This window comes from Populus alba, chromosome 6 (assembly GCF_005239225.2).
Source record: "Populus alba chromosome 6, ASM523922v2, whole genome shotgun sequence".
NCBI classification, from domain to species: Eukaryota; Viridiplantae; Streptophyta; class Magnoliopsida; order Malpighiales; family Salicaceae; genus Populus; species Populus alba.
The window spans coordinates 8,397,094-8,424,476 of record NC_133289.1 but is presented as its reverse complement, the minus strand read 5'-3'; the positions used below and the strand labels follow the sequence as shown (position 1 = coordinate 8,424,476).

Below are 27,383 nucleotides of genomic sequence, written 5' to 3'. Positions count from 1 at the left end.
TATACATATGATATGCACAGTTGTCCCAAATAAGACTATATATATAATTTTTTATTTAATTACAAAAGAACAAGACAAAATGTGCATAAACGCGTATTTCTTAATTAGTTCTTGGCCTCTCAATCACTAGAATTGTTAGGAGTAAGGGAAAAATGCCCGTCCAAAAAAAGGAATGAATCCCATGTAAATGTAAACAACAGAACAATACACTGCAAAGCATATTCAATAATATTTTTACTAAACATTATGTGAATTAATATTGTCATATATAATATTGTATCCATGCTGGACACTGGACAGGGACTCATTAACTCATCAGCAGTTCAACATTAATTACATTGCCCAGGAGATTTTAAAGATTCTACTTGTTTCTTGCCACAAGGACCCTTTATCCTAATGGTAAGTCTGTATTCATCAAACGTCATCGGTTTGTAGAGAGCTGGCTGGTCCTTGGTGAGCAGTTCCTTGCATGGTTCAAGGAGCAGGTCGCTCTTGGGGTTATAGAAAAGGGCGAGAGAGAGCCTATCTTTATTAGAATTCACAATTACCCTGTGCTCCACGCTCTGATAGATGGCATTGCTGAGTACCTATGATGATATTAAATATATGGATCAAATTAATTACTACTGTTAAGTAACTATCTAATACTTTTTTAACAAGTATCAGTGATAATAAGATCATAAACCTGGATTTGATCCCCTATGTTGATAATGAAGGCATTTGGGATCGGGTTTACAGTGAGCCAGCTGCCCTTCCTGCGGACTTGTAGGCCAGCCACATTTTCATCAGGCAGGAGAAGGGTCATTCCACCGGGGTCAGAGTGTTGGGAGAGACCTAGTGTAAGGTCTGGCTGGGGACACTTGGGGTAGTAATTCACCCTCAGGCATGCCCCGACGTTTTCTTCTCCACCAAAAGCGTTTAGGAGGGAGTCCTCTTGCAGGCCAAGGTTCATGGAGAAAACCTTCATCAACTTTCCACAAAGTCTGACCACTTCACTGCCATACTCAGCTACCAATTCCCTACAATCAAGATGATATAAAATACTTAATTACTTTGTTAAATATTTGCCAACTATAAGAGAATATATAAGTGCATGCATGTATACCTGCAAGAAGCTGGGATTGCAGGCCATTTGTTTTTGTTTACGAGTGAAAGAGGCATAAAATGAAGGAAGAAATAATCACTCCAGTCAAGACTTGCCCCCTTCTCCACTCCCACCCGGCTACCATACCCCTCGTACGTTGCAGGAGTGTTGGCATACTCCTGCTTCACTTCTAATGGCAGGTTAAAGAATTCATGCCACACCTCACAAGTCCTCTTCATGAGTTCATGGTTCACACCATGGTTCACTACTTGAAAGAACCCCCATTCACGGCAGGCATTGTGAACGCAGCAGAGGGCTTCCTCGCGGAGGCCTCGGTCACCGGAGAATAAGTTTTGGAAATCAATAACAGGAACATTGACCTCCTGAACGTCGTCGTTTAGTAAGGGTCTATGGGACGGTGACTTAATATAACGCTCTGGGATTGCCTGTATACCACTTGCTGCTAAAGATTGGACTCGAGTCACTGGTTCAGGCCAACTCTGCAAGCAGTTCATCATTTGTTTTCAAGAGGGAAAGAAGGAGATAAAGATGGGAATTTGAATGATGTATGTAGTAGAGATTGTAGTTTGTGGACTTAAGAGGGATTTTGGAGGCCTCTAAATAGGCAATAACGGGGTGGCCGACGACTTATTTTTGAGATTAAAAGTTGTAAACAATTTGATCAGCTATACTCTTTCTCTCTGACTCTGACCAGTTCCATAAAACACAAAGAGATATTAAAATGAAAGAATAATTACTAGGCATGCTAGATGTAAACTACGCTGACCACCATGGATTAACATGGTCGGTAGGTTCTGTGCTCCTGGGCATGGAAAAAACATTAATTTTGACTCAACATGCCTAATTCAAAAGGCTTTCTATCAAACGTGTCATACGAGGGATATGCTGAATTACTTTGAATCTGAATGTAAAATATAGTTTAAAATTATTTCTCAAATAGTAACTTTTTTCTGCATTGAATATATTTTTTTCATGTAATTACCATCACTTGTTCATAATTCATAACCTATATTGAAAACATCAGTATCTATATATGATATTGGTTTTTTGTTTTTCACAAATATGGTCTTTAATTCCAATTTTGTTAATTTATTGCTTCACATTTGGATGCCAAGGGGCATTTATTTTGCATAAAATATTTTATAGAAATATATTTTTCTATTTTTTTTCAAATAAGATATTTTACTAGCTAAAATAAAATATTTTATAATCAATTTTTAGACTTAACTTATTTATTAAATGATATTTTTTAATTTATGAAATTTTGCACCTTATTTTTGTCATAACCAGTACTATATTTATCCCTTCATTACCACTGCTGTCATTGTTTTATCATTATCACCTACTCCTTGTTATAATCATTAATTTTACACATTTATTATTATTACCACCATAACTACAATTATTATACCACATCGTCATCACAACATATTATTATTAAGATATTTCAAAGAAATATAAGAATTAATTATTTTTAAATTTATTAATGCTAAATTCCTTTTTCTAATCTTCAATTTAAGCTTGCAAATATTTTTATTTTATTTTAAATATTAAAAAAAACTTGATTAAAAGTTTTTGCTAATTTTTTATATTTATGCGAGATAATTTTTTATTTATTCTAGCTAGTTGATATTTTATTTCATTTATAAATAGTTATCTTTTTATTTTGTAATCAACTTTTTCTAAAGTAAAAATATTCGTTGTCACCAACTCATTAGTTAATAGCCTAGTAATCATGTGGGCCTTGTAAATCAAAAGATGATTCATTGAATAGATGGAAGTGTTGATTAAACATATTAGGTGATGGTAAATATGTAATTCTCTATAAGCTTGATTTTCCATTTCATGAAAGAATTGATATTTTATGTTCAGGTATTTCGATTTTTTAGGTCAATTGATTCATCTATTCTTATAATCATATCCTCTTATATATCATTTTAAACTATTCCTCTCTATATGCCCTCATATATTCATATTTTATCTTATATAATTGTTTATAATTCCTTGAATAAAAAGCCTCTAAAGCTTTCAAAGAAAACAAATTATTCTTAAGATATAAAAGTATGAAAATATTTTTAAAAAAATTGAAAAAAAAAAGAAAGTAGAAAAAATTGAAAATATGAAAAACAATATATCAAAAAGTGGAGCATTCCAGATAAATTGAAAAAACATGAAAAAAATTATATATAAAAAAAGAAGCATATGAAACTATTGAAATGCTTGATAAAGTTGTATCTTTCAGAACTTCAGATACATATTTTATGATGAGTGGATTTGGTTTTATCATTTTTTTAGATTTTAAAAGTTATTTTTAGTTTTTTCCTTTGTCATATTTTTTTTTATTGTTTTAATGTTTTCTGGATTTTTTATACGGTTTTTAAATTATTCTTTTGTTTTTTAAAAATTTATTTCTTACTTTCTGATATTTTAAAATTAATTTTTATTTTCAAGGTTTAAGTACTATCCTTGTTGTATGTAGACTTTCATTGAAAGTATCTTAATTTAATTGCCTTTTAATTTGTTGAAAAGTTCATCCCACCTTAATTACACCACCAAAAAATTTATTTTTCATTTTTTGATATTATTAAAAATTAATTTTTATTTTCAAGGTTTAAGTACTCTCCTTGTTGTATACAAACTTTCATTAAAAGTATCTTGATTTAATTGCCTTTTAATTTGTTGAAAACTTCATCCCCCCTTAATTACACCACCAGAAAAATTATTTTTTATTTTTTGATATTTTTAAAAAATTAATTTTTATTTTCAAGGTTTAAGTACTCTACTTGTTGTAGCTAGACTAGGTGGAAGAATATAGACTTTCATTGAAAGTATCTTGATTTAGTTGCTTTTTAATTTGTTGAAAAGTTCATCTCACCTTATTTGCACCTCTAGAAAATTGTTAAATGTGGATGAAATATTTCATCAATATTTATGCTTGATGTTCGTCGATATTTTAATTACTTATGTTATTCTTGATGGAATAATGTCATAGGCTAGTTCCTCATCAAGAATTTTATTTCCGTTAGGAATTCTGTCGAAAGAACTTTTTACGCCAAAAAAATACAACGTTTTTTTATGTCTGTATAAAAATCCATTGGTATAATAAGTACCAACAAAATATATTATCAGTGATGTCATCATCCATGACTTAAATATTGCTAATAGAATAACTGATGGAATTAGCAATTATAACTTGTTCTCATATTTCGGGTTGTAGTCATAGACATACCATAAATCTAATTCCTATCAGATCCACTAATAGCTCGAACCTCTAATCATAACGAAGGATTATATTCCACATGGGATGAAATCTCTCTCTATGTTTCACATGCATGTTGGTGTTATATGATTCCTTAAAAATCAAGTCAAATCCTAAAATCCAAAAAAAAAAAAAAAAGAAATCAAGCCTATTATAACTTTTCAAAAATTACTTATAATGAATGCTTTGACTTTACTATTGACAAACTAATACACCCCTTTCATCTCATCCTCTTTTTTTTTTATATGTGTTTTCACATATAACTTTATCGAACATTTGTGCCCAAGCTATGTAGCCTACAAAATGAATCATTTATTAAAAATTCTTACAAGTAAAAACTAAATTAATATTTGAAGAAAAATACTAAAAAATATAACGAGTTATTACTAGATGATTTTCATGGTTCATAAAAAAAAAGTGATCTACCGGTGTGCTTGCTCATGAAATTATAATTCTCTTTGTTTCTATTCTGAAATCCAGATTGTGAGAACCTCCTAAAACCATCTAACACCATAAATTCTTGAATTGTTTTTCAATTACTCTTTATGATGTCACTCAATCTATAATGTTTTCATAACCTAATATCATTGGACTTAGCTTTTTCCTTTGTATATTTATAGGTTTCATACTATAAATTGTGCAACCTAGTTAAGAAAATCATTGAACAAAAATAAGATAATGAAAAAAATATTGCAAAGTAAAGCGCGCGCGTACATATATATATATATATACATATATATATATATATATATATATATATATATATATATATATTTTTGACACATTACATCTTACCTAATTGTATTGTTGTTTTCTCACACTTTCCTGGCCATTTCTTTATTTTTTGTATCCCAGTAGAATTTTTCCTTATAATTAATTTTGTAAACTAATTAGTTTTCTAAATTTTAAAAACTATAAATTAACTATAAGCAAGGATTATTTACCTTCAAACCTTAAATTTTCCCTACCAAGCCTCAACCATACTCATCCATTCATGATAATCTTTTTTTTAGGATCTAAAAATAGGAGTTTCAATATGCTAGCATTGTTTGTCATTTTGGAAACCTGGTTAAAGTAAAAAATCATTAACAGTCAAAGAAAAAATATAAGTAAATCTATTCGTAATAGTTTTAAACCACATGGTAAATTATTCATTTTGTAATTGGAAATTTTGAGATTTAGCAGCATTTGAATTTTTGGATAACAATAGTTGATGATGTTGCCTATTAAAAAAAGCTATTGAATTGATTCTTTATGAGAATATAATATAAAATTGTTTAAAACTATATAATTATAAAATTAATTTATTAAATAAAAGGTCTTAATTTATCATAGTTGAATAACATGTCATTATATAGTTGTTTGAATTTGATGTGTGTGAAATATCTTCATGTCACTACATTCTTTGATAATGGTCACACGAAATGGGAAAATATGGATAAAATCTCATTCGAATGCAATTCACCACCATCATGATGTTTTGAAACACAGTTGATTCATGTTCTTAAATGAAGCTCAAAATAATAGAAGATAAATGTTGAAATCTCTTCAACTATGCCTCGATATTAAGACCTCAACATGTACTTTGTTTTTAACTTTTTTTTTTTTAAGGTTAAATAAGTATTTGCATGGAAGTAAATAGAGATTGAGTAGCTTAAAGTTTACAAAAAAAAAAAAAAAACACAACTGGCAATTACTTAACATACATGTAGTCTTTAACCTCTTAAATGGATACATACATATGTACTGAACATGACCTTTAACTTTTATCACATAAGCCAAATGTTGACAATGATTAATTTTTAATTTAGAAAATATTACAAATTAGGAAAACTAGAAATCAAGAAGTTTATGAAAGATTTTGATGCATTTCTATTCTTAGTTTTCCATCGTTAAAAATGATCTATTGTAAATGTATATATACAAGTTCTATATAATAAAGAAAGAACATAATGAATTGATACAAATAATTATCTTTGCACTATCTAGACACTATTGACATGGTATTAGAGAAGACGATCTGAATCTAAACCCTTTTCAAATCACATACAACCTAAAACAATGGCTAAACCGAACCCACCGAACTATACTCAGATTGCAACCATAAATTCTAGAATCAACACTCAAACCAACTTTAGCCAAAACCCGCACAAGGTTTTTATTTTGATATATTTTATTTTTCATGTATATTTCATCTATACTTTACTCTTATGGCCTAATTCCTTAATTTTTCAAGGTTTGTTCAAGAATCCAAACATAGAAATTTAAGGTTTTACATCAATACTTACCAAAATAGCTCTAACTTGACTTATGTATGTTTAAAATCCTTTTCTTTGTTGATTTCACAGCTCCAACTTCTTCTTCTTCTCCTTTCTTCTTCTCCAAAATGGTGTCTCTCTTTTAACTTATCCCCATAAGTATAACTCTTATTTTTATATGCTTTTCTCTCTCTTTATCTAAGCTCAATAAGAGCATACAAGGGTGTTTAAGGTGATGTTTTTTAAGAGAAGATGAAGAAAGAGAGGTCTTTCTCCTCTACAAGTTCTCCACCTTCTATTTAGGGTGAGGGCTGACTTATATTTATTTATTGGTCATTTATCCTTTAGGTCCCTTATCATGAATGATCTTTCTCTTTACCGCTCTTTATTAAACCACCTTTATGTATTAACCCTTGTTCTTTAGCTCTTTTTTCATGCTTACCATTCTAGTTATCTCATTCATGTTTTTTTTGCTCTCCTTTCTTACTTTAGTTTAGTCCCTCATTTAGTTTAGCATTTGTGTACAAGACAATTTCTATATTTTATTTGTCTTTCCTCTCAATTTATAATGTTTTACTTTTTTGCTATATTGACCATATTTCCTTTATGCTAATTAATTAAATTCTCATTTTATTGGCCCTTTCCTTTATAGAATTTATTTAAAACATATTTAATTCAACCATACCCTTACTGGCTTAATAGGAAGAGTGCACCATGACTTCATCCATCTTATAATGTGAATGATGACATATTATGTGCTTTACAGTCTTTATAGACATAAATAACCTTTACAGCCTAAGAGTGATTGAGAAGTATCTTAATATTTATCATTGATGAGAGTCCTTTCTTTACCAATATTGAGTTTATATAGAGCATGTTGACAGGTTTTACACTTTGTAAAATTTGTATATTCACCATAGTACAAAATGCAAAAGTTTGGACATGTATTATTTTTTTAGTATCCTAAGCTAAAAGGTTTCATCATAGATTTTGCAGCATAGAATTTCTCTTTCAGCTTATTCCTTTCAGGTGCCATGTTTTTCTCATTTTCAATAATATTGTCATGATCGACCTTATTAAACTCATAATCTAATTTAATGGTAAACACTCATGTAATAACCAATACTCTTTTTTTTTTAAGTTATGCACTCATCTTATAATGGTCAACCAAAATCTTTCAAAAGTTTTAAAAATCTAACTCCATCTATATTTGGTTCTTTATCTAAAAACATGTTATATGAACCTTCACCTGAATAACATTGATTAATTATGATTGCATCCATCACCATAATCCTATAAGGATTATTATTATCATTCACAAACTCATGTATGCTATTCAAAATAGAAGTTGAGTCAACCATACATATGGGCATATAGTTTTTCCTCCACTAATATTCTCTGGATTAGAAAAAAATTAAATTAATAAAACCTCAACCCCCTTAAATAAAGATAATCTTGCCTATATAACTCTTCGGGTGAATTTTAATGCATCCAAAAATGATCATCTATTACTTATGTAACCTATATAACAAATTGATGAAAATATTTATTAATAATATAACCATCAATTTAAAATTCAAATTTTTTTAATTAAAAATAAATTCACAATCCATTAATGAATTATCATTTCTATATAAATTCAATGTTATGTCAAAATATGAACTAATTATATTAGCAACAAATAGTCGGTTCCCAACTAATTATCTATCAATTATTCAATTCAAACTTAATTCAATATAATTTAATACTTTTTAAATATTATCAATTCCCAAAAAACAAATAAATTTTCTCCAAATTTCTAACTTAATAATAAAATTAACAAAACATGATTGGTATTCATTAAATAACCCATCAATTCTTTTATAATAACACACCTAAGTTATAAAATCAAACTCAATTTCATCAAATTAAATTTCTTCAAAATCCTAAACAAACCCTAACATGCATACATGCATACAAATCATACATTCATATAATAAAATTCTTTAGGAAAAAAGTTGTACAAACAAACTATGAATACTATAAAAAATATTTTAATAAATTAACTTAAAATATAAATACGATTACATGAAAAAAGGGTAGGTTTACTTACTTGGTGTAATGAATCTTTAGAAAAAAAAAATCTAAGATAGGGATGTTGGCAATGTTGAGAATTAAGGTGGTCAAATATGTGATTATGGGGGTGAAATTTGTGACAACATAGGTAGGAGGGGTTGTCATTTCTATTGTGACATCAAGAAGAGGAAAAAGTAGAAGGGAGTTATTGTAGGTTATAACACTATTAAATTTTTTTTGATAGAATTTTCAATGAAAAATGGCAACGAAATATTTCCATCAGGATTTTTATTATTTTATTATTTTATTTCTAATGGCAATTCAATGGGTATTTACCAATAACAAAAATTCCATCGCTTTGTTGGCAATTTTCAAAAAAAATTACTTGTTGCAATTTCCATTGGACATTACCGATAGGGTATTTTTTGTCGGCAATTCTATTACTTAATCGCTGAGTTAATTCATGCATCACATCAGGTCAACTCATGCACCTCTAAATCAATCAATAACTTAATGGCTCAACTAGATTCTATTATTTTAATTGAAAATGACACGTTCCAATTTAAAAGAAAAATTCCTTGGTTTTGAGCATGCCATATTTAAATTGAGTTTTGTCAAATTAATTATATCATAAGTTAACTGTGAGATGAAAAAATAATTATGTTTGACTTTGACAATGTAAAAACTGTTCAAAATAAAAATTAACCCAAACCATGCTTTGATTAACCGAGGCACCAGTTTAACTTTTCCGACAATTTATGTTTAATAATTATGGTTAAATGATGGCACCGCCAAGTCGTTGGTTGTCGTTAAATTGTAATTTTTCCATACAATTGCTAAATGGTCAATGTCTCACTGTTCATGCGGTGTTGACTTTGTTTTAGGCATCAATTCAGAAAATTTAGTAATGGAGATGCACCAGGTGCCTGTTTTTGCAATTGATTGAGATGTGCTTTTCAAAATTGCTTATCGCGTGACAAAAGTATTCAACTGATCATATTATTTAAGTATTGTTTAATAGTTTTAATATATTAATGTTAAAAATTAAAAAAATAATTATTTTAACATATTTTTAATTAAAAAACATTTTTTTTAAAAAATACTTTATCCCATAATACTAAACATACACTAAACACTCTTTCTACAAACTGTTCATAACATGTTTTTAAAGGCACGTTTTATGAATCCATACAGTGGTCTTTTGGTTTCTGTCTGAAGGATACGATTCAATTATTAACATTTGCTCTGAATTGTGTTTGTTTATACCCTCATGAAAGATGGTGTCCGGTTCATCTCCATCGATATGTGTTCACATCAGATAGGAATCAAGGCCGGTTCACACAGTTTATAAGTTTTGGGCATATCCTTTCTCTAAAGGAAATGCATTTTATTAATATATAATTCAATCTATTATTTGACTATTAATAACTTCAGATATGTTGGTTTTCCATAGTGATGTACTTATTCGTTGAAAAAAAAAAAAAAACCATTCTATCTTTTCTTAACAATGAAATTTGAATACACTGAACTTGCATGAAATCAAGCGAAGACTATATGCATTAAGTAGAGATTACTTGCATAACTTGAGCACATGCACCCATCATATAAATAGACTTTTGATGGAAAATACATGTCCTATCCTTGTCGTCAGCCAAGAGATCGAAAAGGGCAATGCTTTTTTAAAAAAACCAAAAGAATTCAATATGTTTTCCAAAATCAGCACATGCAGATCCACATTGTTCTTCTGCAAAACATTTTCAGCCGAAGGAATAATTTCAAGCAACATATGTTGTGGGTTCACACTTACTAACCGATTTAACAGCTACAATGACGTAAATGAGTTACCTTTTTATGAAAAAATAAACAAAAAGGTTCAGTTTACACACTTCTGTTTAAAAAAATAAACTTATTTAATTGAAGTTATGGAAGAAAGAATCTCCTAACTATAACTTAATAAATCAGAATTAATACTCGGTCCACGATCCAAGTATATTATATCGCATTGCATAATTTCCCTTTATTTCACCCATATATTATATTCCCATTTGCATAATTAACTTCTACTTGTAGGGAAAATGTAAATTTTCGGGAGGCACGATGGCCCTGAATTCTACAGTATTGTGTCCACAAAAACAGTCTTCTTTTGGTGCACGATGACAAAAAACACCAAAACAGAGGTACCATTGTTGTCTGTCTGGGATCGACAACTTGCAACAGTGCACCAGAAACACCACGGCTTCTTCTGATCGATTCACACCTTATAATATTGTCATGCACTAAAAATTAAAAACATGGCCGAAGTTGGGTGGAACAGAAGTTATCTTTTCAAAAGGTGATTTCTTCGTAATATAACTGTGTCGCTAGCCTTCTGCAACCCTTTTCCAAACCAAAACACTTACGTCATCAACTTTACAGAATTCATCTTCAAATAGATATTTAGCGTACGATGGTTCTTTTTCCTGAAAAAAAAAATATCAAAGAAAAGAGAGAAAGCTCTTAACCTTGGTTTTTATTGTATAATACCTGATTAACCCCACGTTGTATGCGGGTTAACAAAAAAATAAATAGATGGATAAATAATTTATGCTGAATAAAATAAAGTAAAAATAAATATGTGTACGTTAGAAGGTAAGCAAGTGATCTATTGTTAAATATCCAAGACGTAGTATTCTATTTTGATCATTTTTTTTTTTATTATTTGAGGAAATCCCACTCCTAAAAATCATATTTTATGGGCCCAAATAAATAAGTAAAATTTTGGTTCTCTCAAGCTTTTACAATTGATACATGTTCTGACTCGAACTCGAGACCTACTGTGCAGATCTTAAATTCTTTATCATCACGCCAGGCTCCATGAAACTCTATTTTGATCATGCTAATATGTGTGGAAGTTTTAGTTATATCTTTTTCCGAATAAATAGGTGGAAGTTTTATTGTAAACTTATTTTTAATATGATATTTAATATCATTTTATTCTAAAATTTATTTTCTCCAAGCACTACAAGATTTAACAGTTTTGCCAATGGAATTTTTCCGTCAGCGTAAGACACATATTCCATCGGTAATTAATTTACCGACGAAATCACCGACAGAGAATTTCCGTCGGTGAATCGTTCGCCTGTAATTTTTTGTCCGTCGGTAATAATATTACCGATGGATTTACTGACGGAACAGACGCGTTGGTAAATTTTTTTTATTACCGACGGAAATTTCCGTCGGTAAATCCGTCGGTAATTATTTAAAAACATTTTTAAAAAAATTAATTTTATAAAATTATAAAATAATTAAATTAACATAAATCAACATTGTATAATATATACTCAAAATGCTTGGAAAAAAGAATAAGAAAATCAACTCAAACAAATTTGCAACAAATAAGTAAAAAACAAAAAATTAATTCAACTAAAAAAATTCATATGAAAAAAAATGAAGTTGCCAATTGCTAAAAATTTAAAAATCCTATAAATAAATCAAATAAAAATTGATCTCATATGAAAAAAAAAAAATCTCACAACAACATTTATACAATTATTAAGAGCAAAATCAATTAAAATTAAATAAAAAACAAATATAGTGAAAAATCATGAAAAAAAAAAAAAAAAAAATCTTATCTTAATATACTTGCAAGTGAAGCTAAGGAAAAAAAAAATTCGTTAAGCATATTAATTAAAAAAAAACTAAGAGGATAAAAGAAGAAAGAAGAAGAAGGAAGAAGAAGACATACCCGAGCATGGAGGAAAAGAGAAGGAGATGAGGAGAGAAAAGAAGAGAAAGAAATAGATATTGATGTTTTCTACATATGGTGAAGAAGAAGAAGAAGAAGAAGAAGAAGTAGAAGTAGAAGTAGTAGAAGAAGAAGAAATAGAAGTAGTAGAAGAAAAAAAGAAATAATAAGTTGTCTCTTGTGAAATAAGCGGATTCAGGTTTTTTATTGGGGCGCGTTACCGACGGATAATTGAATATTAATATTTTTTAATTATTCCATCAGTAATTCCGTCGGTAATATTTAATTTAAATTTTCAATTTCGTAAAAAGTTTTCAGAAACCGCCAAATATTACCGATGATTTTTCAAACCGTCGGTAATTCCATCTGTAATATTTAAATGAAAATTTTAAATCAATTGAATTTTTTCAGAAAACCGCCAAAACATGCCGATGAATTTTCAATCCGTCGGTGATTTTGTCTGTAAAGTAAAACAATTAATAGTGCAAGTGGAAGATGAACAGTTCTGGAGCTCTCTGTAAAATACCGACGGAAAAATTCCGTCGGTAATTCCCTTTGTAATTGACATGATGAACAATGTTTACATTTTACCAACGGATTTACCGTCGGTAAATCCGTTGGTAAAAATTGACACGTCATGTTTTTTTTTTTTTTGCTTTGCTTTAATTTTTTTTTCCTCACGGTAATTCTCTCGGTATATACCGAGGGAATCTTTCCGTCGGTAAAATCCCTCGGAAATTTACCGACGGAAATATTCCCTCGGTATTTCCGTTTGTATTTATTGATTTTCTGGTAGTGAAGAACATTACAATTAAATTAAATAAAAATAAATAAATTATTATCCTACTTAGCATCATCATAATCAAGACAAATCTCCAAAATCCTAAGAGAAAATAATTAATATCTTAAGCTTATTCGAATGTTGTGCTAATTCAATCCTATCAATCCTCTCCTTTACTTGTTGGTCAATAACATACTTCTAGAATATAGAAGGGTTGAAATTTCCTTGCTTAAAGACAGCCTGTGATTTATTGAATTGTCTGAGTATAGATTGTGCTGTTTTAAACAAGATGATTGGGACATATAATTGACTTGAAGTTGTTTGCATGCTTGTGGGCTATATAATACCTCATGAGCAATCATGATCTCTTTGTCGATAATTAATTAATTTTTTGAAGTTATATATATATATATATATTCTCTAACTACATGTGTACAGTGTTAGTTCAAAACAAATAATTTGCAAGAAATTGTTTTTATTTATAACAAAAAAAAATAAGTGCAAAAGTGTTATTTCCAGTCAAGAACGACAAGCTACTAGCTAAACGAGTGAAGTTATTGGCAATGAAAGATTCTGAATCCTTTTCTACTCTCTTGCTTTCCTTCTTTGCTATAGATAGTAAAATAAGCACCTTTTTAGTTAGTTCTACCTTGGCCTTGAAGGATTCCACCTGATATTGGTCGTTGATTGCATTCATCAACTACTAATTAGACGTCATTTGGATCCTTTGTTCCAAGAATTGTCTTTACAAAGAGAAACCATTTTTGTAGCTAATTCTCCAATTTCTTAAAAACAATTTACATTCATTTTGGCAAGAAAGTTGATTGAAATAATAAAGTGAGCATTGACAAAATCATGAGAGAAAAAAAAACAATAATAAAAAAAAAGATGAAAAACAAATAAGTTTGAACTAGACTTGAGTCACCACTACCTCTTAAAAAACAAATTATTTCCTTCGTCATCTCTTCCTCTTCCACCATTGGTAAACCATTGACTCCTCTATTCATGGTGAATTAGACTCGAGTCAAACCTCCCTCAACCTTTCTCATAAAAACATCTCAACTTGTTGCTTTTAGTACTCATGATCTTATAGATCTAATTTGGGTTAGTAAATGTGCTTTTTAGCACATAAATAGATATTTTTATAGCCAAAATATTTTTGTGTATCTAATGTTTTTCATGAAATTCATTTTTTCCACAAGAAACATATAAGTTTGAAGATGTTAATGCCTCAGTAAAGAAATTTGAGTAAAGTTCTTTATTTTTCATTGGATTATATCTCAAACCATTCTTCTCAAATACACATTTTGATTACCTAAAAGTCAATTTAAGTTCTCATTTCCTTACATGAATTTAGTTAAAGAATAATTTGAATCAACAACTTGAATTTTCAAGATCTAATTTTTCATACTAAGTTTTTATAGAAAATAGATGAATTACACGCATCTAGTTGTTTTTTAAAACAAATATTCATTGTTAATAAGGTATTTTTTTGTAACATGTCAAGATCTTTTGAAATAGTTTCTTTGAAAGCAAAATATTTGTCTTACGCATTTTCTTGAAATCATAATACAATTCTTCAAAAGCATTTTTCAACTCACTAAAATTTATTTTAAAATCAAGTTCATTTACTTCATCAATGTCAATTGAGTTATTGGCCATCAAGCAAACATCTTTTTCGGTTATATCAATATTAGCCACCAAACATAGATTGACTAATTCTTCTTTATATATATATATATATAATCATTGATCTTATTAAAACATGGCTATTTAGGCAGTATCCATAAGAAAAAAAAAACGAGGAAACTTACATTGAGATATGAAAAAGAAAAAACAGACAAAACATAATATCATATGTATTAATTAGAAGATCAAATCCTGAATATATAAACTTGTGATTATAGGCATTCAGTCAGTAAGAGAGACAATGAAAGATCAAGCTAAAGCAAGAATCAAGATTTGCAGTACCCTCTTGAAACACAATATTATTCCGAACTAGCTATATATTCCAGGTTGTGCAGAAGGATAAAAGCTTCCAAACTCGTTATTGAAAATTTCCAGTAACCAACGCAGACCATTGATATAACATATCATCCAAACACCTAGGAAAACATCTACTAATTCCCCACTAAGATAGAATTCTCATCCAAATATTCCAAGCAAAATCATAATGAATGAAAAGGTGGTTAGTGTTCTCAATACCTCTACCATAAATGTTGTAAGTTGCTTAAGCCTCTAGCATTAAGCGGTAATGAAGTAAGAAACTCTTCATGCTAAGTTTATTTTGAATAACTAACCAAATAAAGCATTGGATTTTTGAAGGGTAATTCTTCAGCCAAACATCTTTTTGAATGTGAAGATCCCCTCCATTTGTAGTTTGTTTAATCAAAGCACAATAGGTTTTCACTGAAATGCTTCCATTACTAGTGGTTGTCCAAATTTTCTTTTCATGACAAGGTTGACTAATTCTTTCAAGTCGGAATCATCATCACTAGAAAAGGTTGAGTTATCATCCATGTCATTCTAAGTAGGTTACTTTATTGCCTTTTTTCTTTTGTTCAACTTTTATTCTTTTAAGCAATAAAGAAATCATACTTTATTTAACTTGGTTTTTTTGCATTTATAGCATCAATTTAGAATTTTTAACTTGACTTGTTCCTTCATGGATATGACTTCTAAAAGTTTTCAAATTTCATAAGTTGTTTTATAATTTTTTTAATCAAGTGAACTCCATATGATTAAATACACAAAAGAATGGATTTTTAACCTTGGCATTATAACTATGTCTTTTTCTTTATGTATCATCTCGTTCATAGCTTTAATGAATTATAAGTTAAGTATATCCACTCTCAACATTATCCTATAAACTAAAAAAAAATTGCATCCTAACTTTCCAATAAAAATAATTATTATAATCAAAGAAAAGAGCCTTAATTAAGCATTGGCCCTCTAGTTTCATAATCTTTTCTCCTAAATGATAAAACCTTTAACAATGAGTCTTAGCTTTGCTGCCAAATAAAAGTCTTAAAAGAGCCTAAGATGGGGGTAAATTAGGATCTTAATTAAAGGTTTGATATCTTAAAACTTTTGATTATTTTACTCCTCAAAATATCAAAACTAAGGTTCAATATTTTTATTTTGTAAGCTAATATTTTTACCTTCACACACACACACTTTATTGAAATAATCAAGCATACACATGTATAATTATTCAATATAAAAGTGCATAAAGTAAAGGAGATAGAGAGTGTGAGAGAGACATTAAATTTATAGTGTTTTAACAAAGTAAAGAAGATATAGAGTGAGAGAGAGACACTACATTTATAGTGGTTCAACCAATCTTGCCTTCTCTGGTCCTTAACCACCATTCATGTATTTACTAATCACTTATAGTCTTAAAGACTAGATTGCATAAAATTATGCTTAGGTTTCTTCAAGACAAGTTTGCATCCAATTGAATCTATTTTGCTCTAAATTGACATAATAGGAAAAAAAATAATCCTACAACGTCATCTTTACATTCACATCAAATTCACCAAATTGTTGTTATCATCAAAATTATTAAAATCATAGATTCTAGAGACCTTTGGTCTAGCATAATGGATAATGTAATATATATTTTCGTAGTGCAAAGAGAAATCATATAGTATTAACGTCTAGGAGAGAGAGGACAGTTGTTAAGAGCAAGGGTAAAAATATATTGGTTTTATTCTAGTGTAATGGCATAGGATAAGAAGAAGGAGATTCTGGATAATCAGAATGGATGTGAAAAAATGTATGATGTTGAATGATGTTGAACAAGCCATTGACAACTAGTAATAGTTCTATAAATATTGAAAGTGTTTTGAAAATTGATCTTTAGCCTACTTAATTGGAGTCAGCTAATTGTATACTGTCAACATATTATAGGTCGATGAAGTGCAAGGGTGCAGACATTATTTTCAATGGTTAACAATAACAACAACGTGATAAATGGATGGTTAAAACTCAATGACAAGTTTTTTACAATGTGGAAACTGATGCATGATGATTTTTTTTTTTTTAAAAGTCATTTGTTTTCTTAGTTATTTTTTATTTAGTTTAGAAAATTAAATATTATACTTAATAACTTTATTTTTTAATTTGTTTAGGATTTTTATTGCTTTTCCTTTATTTTTCAAGTTTCATAGTTTGTTTAGGTTACTTTTTAAGTTTATTTAAGAAGATGTAAACTTATCAAAGAAAAGATTACTTGGTGTGGTGAATTATTAATAAATAAAATTTTGAATTAGATTTTTTGGTGTGATGATCTTATTTGGTATAATTTTGTAGTGTTTGTTATCTATATTTCTTGTATTATTTTTTGTCTACATTAGGAGGGGACTAAGCTAGAGATTGAGAGAAAGAGTAAAAAAAGTGTTGAGAGAGACACAAATAGAGAAAGTTTTAATGATATGACACTGTGTTTAGTTATTTAATAATTTAGCATTTGTTTTAGTGAGATTAAACTATAACTTATAGGATTTGATGAATTACAAATTAAGTATTAAAAATTTTTCTTTTTATTCTAAGTAGTAGATTCATATATTGTGTTATGATACAAGTATTAATATTGAGTTTATCAAATCACCTCTAATAATTCCTTAATCACATAAATACTCACATTTTTAAGGTTTATAATTAAAAATAAATCATTCTAAGGTATATTTGTTAATTAGTCAATCTATTTCTAATTATCTTCAAAAAACTAAGATAACATCCCATTAACGTACAAGCTCTTGTCTAAGTCTATAATAAAACTCAACAACTTCGCTATATGGCATCCAATTATTTTTCTTAAGGGCAGACAAACTAGGTTTAGCTGACCTTGAAAATGAAAATTTAGGAGTTTGTTAAGGAGTTTAGAAAATATAATTAATTAGTCCTCAATGTTTTAGAAACTGTATATTTAATTACAATGGTTTTATTTATTTATAACTTAATCCTTTTTGTTTATTTATAATGGACAAACCTTAAAAATATCCCCTATATAGATTGTCTCAATTTTCCACCTAAATTATTTTTGTTATCAATTTTACCATCAAACTTTTAAAAATTCTCAATTATAGTCTTCCATATATTTTTAAGACTTTTCAACTAAATTATAGATTTTATATATATAAGAAATGATGTGATTTGGTGAGAAAAAAAAAATTTTCATTAAGTGTCCTAACTACTTGAATAGTATTAACTACGTTTAGTATAATATTATTTTGTTTGTTTAAGAAGATGTCTTGTTTTTTCATCATGTTGTATTATCCATTTATTTTTTTATTTATTAATAATAAAAAGCTAATTGGAAAAAAATAAAAAGGGTTAAAAGGAAAATAGACTTAATAAAACGAATTAAGACTAATCAATTAATTTTTAAAACTAGAAAGGCTATTTAATTTGTTTTGAGAAACTAGAGAGACTAATTTATAATTCACTCCCAATAATACAATTCTGGAAAGCTGATGTGGCATGTATATCCATTATCACGTCACGATTCACGTGTACTTTAATTGTAATAAATTTCGCCAATGTTTGCCACGTGATGTAAAAGTGTTAAAGCTTCAAGTTCGGTGATGTTCCAGTGATGTCGGCCACGTTCTGCAATGGGACCTCCCTCGAACTCCATTTGCATGGCTCCCATTACTTATTATTTATGGGTCCGGTTTTTATTATTTTCTTTTAATTTATTACCTTTTGAAATATTAAAACTATGGGAGAAGTCTTTTTTTCTGATTAAACTTCACAATGGATATGGTTAAAATATTGGCGCGTGCCATCTATTAGCTCGATTAGTACTTTTTTAAACAAAAAGTTTCCGTTATATTATTAATCTTGGATTTTTTAAGCAATATCGCTTTTTAAAATATAAATTTGATCTAATCATAAATACTGATTATTATTTTTTTTAATTCAAATTCAAGTTGTTTCAATTGGATTGAGGCAACCTTTATTTAGATCAAGGTTATATTAAATTAAATAGTTAAGTTTAATTAATGTTTAGGAACGTGATACAAACCGTGCTCCAAAACAAATATTTTTTTTTTGTAAAAATTATTTTTTTTGTATATTTTGAATCATTTTGATACGTTGATCTCAAAAATAATTTTAAAAAAATAAAAAAAATATTTTAATACATTTCGATACAAAAAATATTTTAAAAAGTAACCGCAACTACATTTCCAAACATGTTTAGAAAATACTTAAAACTTATGATGTATGGTCCATTCTAATCTTTTATTTTCTTGTTCTTTTGTTTATTATTTTTGAAACACGTGTACACATGTACTAAATTTTAGAATAATAGTTATTAAAAAAGTTTTCACTTAAAACTTGTTATGAAAAAATCTTATTTTAATTAATTCTTTTCAATTAATTACTATTAGTATTATGTTGTAATATTGGTGTTGTATTAATAGTATAAAAGCTAATCAAAAGATTTTAAGAAATTGTGTTTGTATATATAGTTATGGGTTTATCCATTGTGGGTGATAAGGTTAACTAACAGACCCTCTCGCTTGCAACTTATCTTTGAAGTTGTCAAGTTAATTAGAATCCTAGGATTCGTTGTCCTAAATTTGATAGTTGAGTTGGAATTTCATTAAAAATAAAATTTAAATTTAATTCCGGATATTTTTATCAATTAATTATATTTGAAATTCAGTTTAATTAAATTTCATATCATGAATTTTTTAAATAAATTCAATAAATTAAACTAAGTTTAACAGCTACGATGACATAATGACAAGTAATAAAGATATATTTTGTAAAAAGTTGAACCAGACGAGGCAGCACCACAAATTAAATTGACAAACATTGAGGGATTATTAATTGCCGTGATCCATGGATATATATCCCATGACTTATAAACATTAAATAAATAAATAGAAGCAAATTTTTATGTCGGCTGAGTTGCCAGTTCTTTAGCTATGATTCTTTTGGTCTTTTGCTAATAATGGCATAGCAGTTTTATGTTCATATGTCGGCTCCGTGACCAGTTTCGTTTTGAATTGCCAGTTGCCTTCCATCCACTCTTTTGATAACCAGATTGTCGTGCGTGCATTTTTCATCAGGCCTTAAATTTTGTGTACATGAAGATTATCTGGCAAGCATGCATGACTGGTATGCAGTGACAATGACCAGAGGGTTTCGTGTTCCCCACTAAAATCATGCTCCGCTCGATCAATATATATATATTTCTTTTTCTTTTTCTTTTTTTCTATTTGGTCCTTTTATGAATCATTAGGTTTCCATTCATGGAGCTGAAGATTAGTGAAGCACGTCATGTCACGCGTGACATGCCATATACCTTATAATTAAAAAAAAAAATATTATGCTATTTTAGGAATAAGAGTGGTAGATGTATTCTCTAAGAAGAAACCAGTAGTTAATTAACTACTATGCTATTTTAATAGAAACAAATTGCAGTTGTTTATTAATTAGTTGTATTTTCTTAGGAGAATCATTTGATCATGGGATGGATATCCTTATTTCTTTGTAAAGTTTACGTTAAGCCTAAGTTTGTATTGTTTAAGACAATTTCTATTGAATAAAAGGCAAGCAAGTTCTCTGGATATTCTTTGCTGCCTATACCTACAATTGCTTGTTTTGTCTTTTAAGATTAACATTAACATTTGGTATCAGAGCTTGTGAGGAGAGAGAAACACGAGAAGAAAATTGTAAAGTGAGTGAAAAACGAGAGAAGAGTAAAAGCACACAAGTGAAGACAACTATATAGTAAAAAACACAAGTGAAGACAACTATAAGCTGAGTAAAACACGAGAGAAGAGTGCAAGAAAGCCTCTAAAATTGCAGCAACAATCACAAATGGCATCTAATGACTTTATACAGTCTCCCACACTTCGATGATCACTCTAACCATTGGAGAATGTTAATGGAAACCTTTCAAAGATCCAAAACGTATTGGCATCTTATAGAGTTCGGCATTCCTGAAGGAGAAACATTAATGGATGCAACACAAAAAAGGAATTATGATGAATAAAAACTAAAAGACCTCAAAGCAAAAAACTATTTGTTTCAAGCTATTCTTTATATATGAGACCATTATCTAAAAAGATACCTCTAAGCAGATATATGACTTCAGGAAGAAGAAATATTAAGGGATAACCAAAGTAAAATGACAACGTCTTTAAGTTCTTCGTAGAGAGTTTGAAACTCTTCATATAAAGCTAAAAGAGTCAGTAGATTAATATTTATCCTACACACTAGTTGTAGCTAGTAAAACGAGACTTCATAAAGATAAAATTGACCTGCAAGGATGAAGTAATTACAATGGTAAAACTGACTTCATAAAGAGTCAGTCAGATACATAAATGTATGTTATTATATTTTAACAAGATCTCTGCAAGGATGAAGTAATTGACCTGGTCTATTGCAAAAATGAAGATAAAATTGCAGGTATCATGAATAAGTCTCTTAAACATGTACATGTAGTGTTCAAGAAACCAAGAATTGTGCTCGGGGTATACTCCATGCATGAAGGAAGTTCAGAAAAAACAAAACCAGTGTTTGAAGACATCTAGTTTAAGGGGGAGTGTTAGGAATAGAAGTGGTTGATGCACTGAAACCAGTTGTTGAGCTATTTTTCAAGACATATTTAATTGCTATGCTATTCTGATGAAAAAATAAATTGCAGCACGTAGTTCTGCTTCTTAGAAAGTAGTTTGGTAGTTAATTGCATTTCTTTATATTAAATAAAAGTTGAGGAAGTTATCTTAGTATTCTTTCAACTGCATGTTTTGTCTTTTAAGACTAAAATGACAACCTAATTTGTTAGCTAAGGAAATTAATTAAGAGTCTGACACTGAATTGGGACACGTAGGTTGCCACCCTACCCTATGAAGCAGAGGCTTAATGTCCCTGTTATTTTAACAGCTTCTCCTTTGCATAAAATACTAAAAAAGCTACCGAAGCTGCCTCCAAAGACAGAAGTCGGGCACAAGACTAGATTCCTGGAGACAAGGATCTCAAGCTAAATTATGATGGATCATGTCCTGCTAAAATATGGCCACGCTGTTACTCAGAGAACCTACTTTCCGTTTCCGGATAAATTTAGTAAATCTCTCTCTCTCGGTTTGAGATCAAAATACATGAAAGCCTTCGGAGAATCTCCACTAATTCTACTCCCATGGAAGATTAGCTTGCCCATCCACATAATTATTTAAGCCATTAGGCAATCCTAGCTAACAAGGTCAGTATGTAATGGTAGCTAGCTACTGATATTACAGCTGCTTTAATTATTAACAAAAAAACAAAATACAAACACAAAAACAAAAAACAAAAAAGGGTTTTATTTATTACCTCTCGTCATAAAACATTATTCATTAAAATAATTTTTTTTTTTTTTTATAATCTATGGTTTTTCTTTCAATTTCAATTATATTCTTTAATATTAGGTTTATTAGAGATTAGACTTTGTAATTTTAATTTACATTTCATAAGGTGATCTCAATCTCATAATTTGAATCGTAAGTTAGAAGAGTAACTTAGTTAACTCGAGTTTTTTTTTTTTCTAATTGATTTTTTTTTTCAATTGAGAATTATATCTCGTGATTTGTTTTAATTTGTTTTTTATGAGATTATACTGATATCATGACTTGGATCGTAAATTTTCCTAGTTAACTTGGATTTACTCAAGCTATTTTTTTGTGTTTTTTTTAATTAATTTTTTAGTCTCAGCTTCATCCTTCAATATTAGGTTCATTGGAGATTGGGCTTCATAATATTTTTCAATTTAACTTTTATCAGGTTATCTTGATCTTATAATCTGAACTATGAATTTGACGAATTAACTTAGTTAGGTGGAGTATTTTTTTCCTATTTGTAATTGATTTTTTTTTCTTAATTTTATCCTTCAGCATTGGGTTGATTGGGAATTAGGGTTTGTGATTTATTTCATTTTGCTTTCTATGAGGTTATCTGTGTCTCATGACTCGAGTCATAATTTTAGCACATTAACTCAGGTTGACTTAGGTTGTTTTTTTTTTAATTGATTTTTTCAATTAAATCTTTCAACACTGGGTTGATTGGAAATTATACTTCATAATTTATTTTAATTTTCTTTTTATTGAGTTATCTCGATCTCATGATTCAGGTCACGAGTTTGTTAGGTTAACCTGAGTTTACTCGAGTTTTTTTTTTGCCATTTTTTAATTGATTTTTTTTTCAATCTCATCCTTTAACATTGAATTTATTGAAAAGTATGCTTTATGATTTGTTTTAATTTTTTTATGGAATTGTCATAATCTCATAACATAGCATATAAATTGTCAGATTAACTTGGATTGACTCGAATTAATCTTATATTTTTTCATTTTAATATTTGTAAAAAATATCTAATCTTGAGTATTTATTTCAACTCAAACTATATTTTTATTGATTATTTAAGTTGTTTTTAGACTTGTTAAGTCAATCAAATTCCCCTCATATATAGTTTAAAATTCTTTTTACTAGAAAAAAATAGCAATGTCTGTACATTCTTTTTATATTAATTTTCTTTGTTCGACTCACGGTATAATAATATGGAATAATAATAGTAGTATATCCTAGATTAGAAGGTGCGAGGAAATTCAGTAGCCACTAACATTATAGCCCTTAAAAGACACGTGTATAGAAGTCCTCTCTTTGAATTGTCCATATGGAGTCAAAATGAACTTTTCCAATTCCTAGCGCGAAACCCACTTCGTGTTTGATTAATCTATACATCTACGTATCTTCTCCAAGTTCCTGCCAACCATATTAGTTTATATATGGTGGTGAGTCTAACACATGATTAATAATCATATTTGCTTTGCACGAGGCTATTCTTGCATTTTATCCTTTTCTGAACTAGTATGAAATGGCATAGCACACCAGAAATTCTTATGGTAACGAAAGAGTAATTATTAATATTTATTCTATGAAAGAGAGATAGGGTAAATAAAAGAAGAAGAATTAGGAAAAAAAAAATGATTTTAGTTAAAATATTATTATTATTATTATTATTAGTGCATTCGAATTAGAAAATAAATTTACTGTTATAAATCTCTCAATGTAGCTCATAAAATGATAAAATTTAATACGAAGAATAGTATATATTTGAATAGACTTATTACAAGCACGCACTACATGTTAAATAGAAAAGAGAAAGGTGATCAAATTGTCTGAAACTTTTTGTATGGTAATGAACAAATCAAGTTCGTCACGGCGCGGTCCAGTACTGCGATCTCTTATATATAGGTCAGAAAATACCCACTTCACTCCTCACACACTACCACCACACAACAACTTCTATCTCACCGCGTCTCTCGTATCCCCATAATTTACACGTTCTTTTTAATGCTTTTCACCAATCAAATTTAGCGTCACCTTCACCCACCACACCAACAGCAGCAAGACTAACACTAGAAATTAAATTATTCCCATCTTTATCTCTTCCTTTCTTCCATTAGCCCAAAAAATGATGAACTGCTTGCAGAGTTGGCCTGAACCTGTGGTTAGAGTCCAATCTTTAGCAGCAAGTGGTATCCGGGCAATCCCAGAGCGTTATATTAAGCCACCATCCCATAGACCCTTGTCAAAAGATAACTTTTCACCACCTCAAGAGGTAAACATTCCTGTTATTGATTTCCAAAACGTTTTCTCTGACGACCAACGCCTCCGTGACGAGGCCCTCCGTGATATCTACAGTGCTTGCCGTGAATGGGGGTTCTTTCAAGTAGTGAACCATGGTGTTAGCCATGAACTGATGAAGAGGACAAGTGAGGTTTGGCGAGAGTTCTTCAACTTGCCAGTAGAGGTGAAGCAGGAGTATGCTAACACTCCTGCTACGTATGAGGGCTATGGTAGTCGGTTAGGGGTGGAGAAGGGGGCGATTCTTGATTGGAGTGATTATTTCTTCCTTAATTATATGCCTGTTTCTCTCAGAAACCAAAACAAGTGGCCTGCAACCCCAGCTTCTTGCAGGTATGCGTGCACCTTCATAACCAGCCGCATGTTGCTAGTATTCCTTCGTATCTTTGGCTATTTCTCCTTGGTCGGTTATATACACGAGTTTTCTTCAATTTAATCAGTAGTACTGGATTTTATTTTATTTTACTTCTTTTATTGGCTGTTGGCAATTTCTTTCCTTGCTACCTTCCAATTTAGCCTAGCAAAGAAGGCACAGTAAGACAGGTTATTAGCACTTTAATCAGCTGACAGTGTGCATAAATTAATTTGATTCTTGAACCGTTTTTTTCCCATCTCAATTTATTGCTTTGAAATATGAAACAGAAGGGATCATTTTATTGAAACGAACACGAGAGAATATCAGAAGGATTGTATCCAATTAGGTTGCAGAACTGTAGAAGAAAAGGAGGTTTGGCAGCACGATGTTTTCCCAAAGAATTGCTTCACAAGTACAGCCAATAGTACCATCCTTTACATGAGGATATCATGAATACATAATTACTTAGCTGACCGTCCATGCATATGTGTTGGATGGCATCAACTCCTCTTTTTTTCTTTTTTCTTTTTTTTATCATCCATCTTTTTTAAAAAAGGAAAGATGCTTTTGGAGACCAATTAATAATTATATAATTAACAGAGTAAGACAAGAAATAATATTTGAATAACTATCACAAAGTTAAAAGGGTAAGGAAAGAGAGGAGGTTTATTTCCTATATTTCAATTATTTGTATCTTAATAAAAATCAAGGGATAAAAAAATCAATTGAGTCATGCCGAAAATGAATTAATATACACAGATTTGATGATACTAATTGATTTATAAAACTGCTGATCAAGACGTAATTAAGTTTACTATTTAATCGATCATCTTGATTGTAGGGAATTGGTAGATGAGTATGGCAGTGAAGTGGTTAAACTTTGTGGAAAGTTGATGAAGGTGTTCTCCATGAACCTTGGACTGGAAGAGGACTCCCTCCTAAACGCTTTTGGTGGAGAAGAAAACGTTGGGGCAGGCCTGAGGGTGAATTACTACCCCAAGTGTCCCCAGCCAGACCTTACACTAGGTCTCTCCCCACACTCTGACCCCGGTGTAATGACCCTTCTCCTGCCTGATGAAAATGTGGCTGGCCTACAGGTCCGCAGGAAGGGCAGCTGGCTCACTGTAAAGCCGATCCCAAATGCCTTCATTATCAACATAGGGGATCAACTCCAGGTATATGCATCTCTATCGATCACTCTTCTTTATCTTGAAGACTACTTCCATTCAACTTTTACAGTCATATTATCACGGGTACTGATGGCAAATTACTCATCTAATTAATGCCTCTATATGTAGGTACTGAGCAACGCCATCTATCAGAGTGTGGAGCACAGGGTTATTGTGAATTCTAATAGTGATAGAGTCTCTCTCGCCCTTTTCTATAACCCGAAGAACGACTCGGTCATTGAACCATCCAAGGAGTTTGTGTCCGATGACCGGCCGGCTCTCTACCCGCCGATGAGATTTGATGAATACAGACTTTACGTTAGGACAAAGGGTCTCTGCGGCAAGGAACAGGTCGAATCCTTAACAATATCCTAGGCCATGCAGTGAATGTTGAATCGATGACAGCGTCCCTCCTTGGTCCCGTCATCATCTAAAATAAATGTCTAATAATAATAAGCATGAGCTCCGGGGAACAAAGAGAGGGGCAAATTTGAATCACGTGGTAGAAGCAATTTACAGCTTGATTTTGTTTTCAAGTCAATATTGCCTCTGTCTGTTTAGGATGAAATGTCAATCAAATGTAATGAAATTCCTTTTCAGTGCTGTATAAGAAGGTGGAATTAAGTTATTGTGTATTTGCTCGTACCAAATCGTTAAGCAACAACCAATTATTTGAATGTTGATGGAACTCCTCTTTGACCAGAACGTGAATTAGTTGGAACACACTTGTTTTTTAGAAAACAGAACCGAACCCAACCATTAGATTTTGTGCATATCTTGCTCTGCTTTTTGAAGAGGAGCTTTCACCTTCATTGACTAGCTATATTTTAAATTGTCCTGTTCAAAAAAGTAAATCACATATTTCCGTTCACTTTCCATGACTTCTCTTTGGCTGTGTTTCTGTCACGTGGGTGCTTCTGTTTCCACGTTTCTTCACTAATACTACAGTATTTACTTGAATGCTATGAGATGGACACCAAGTTTCCATCGTGATATCTTCAGGTAGTGATGCCATCCAAAATGTAAAGATTGTT

General features: G+C 30.0%; 2 protein-coding genes across 2 annotated transcripts; one reads left to right on the top strand and one right to left on the bottom strand.

The window, feature by feature from the left end:
- Positions 1-231: 231 nt before the first annotated feature.
- On the bottom strand, positions 232-1,688 carry LOC118048497 (jasmonate-induced oxygenase 1). The gene is made up of 3 exons (XM_035058195.2): positions 1,106-1,688; positions 686-1,019; positions 232-587 (listed from the first exon to the last, which is right to left on the bottom strand). The coding sequence occupies exons 1-3, from the start codon at positions 1,600-1,602 to the stop codon at positions 330-332; spliced, it is 1,089 nt and encodes a 362-aa protein (XP_034914086.1). The 5' UTR covers positions 1,603-1,688; the 3' UTR covers positions 232-329.
- A 22,763-nt stretch (positions 1,689-24,451) lies between these two features.
- On the top strand, positions 24,452-26,984 carry LOC118048467 (jasmonate-induced oxygenase 2). The gene is made up of 3 exons (XM_035058154.2): positions 24,452-25,158; positions 26,022-26,355; positions 26,479-26,984. Exons 1-3 carry the CDS (start codon positions 24,653-24,655, stop codon positions 26,722-26,724), a joined length of 1,086 nt encoding a protein of 361 aa, XP_034914045.1. The 5' UTR covers positions 24,452-24,652; the 3' UTR covers positions 26,725-26,984.
- Positions 26,985-27,383: the final 399 nt, after the last annotated feature.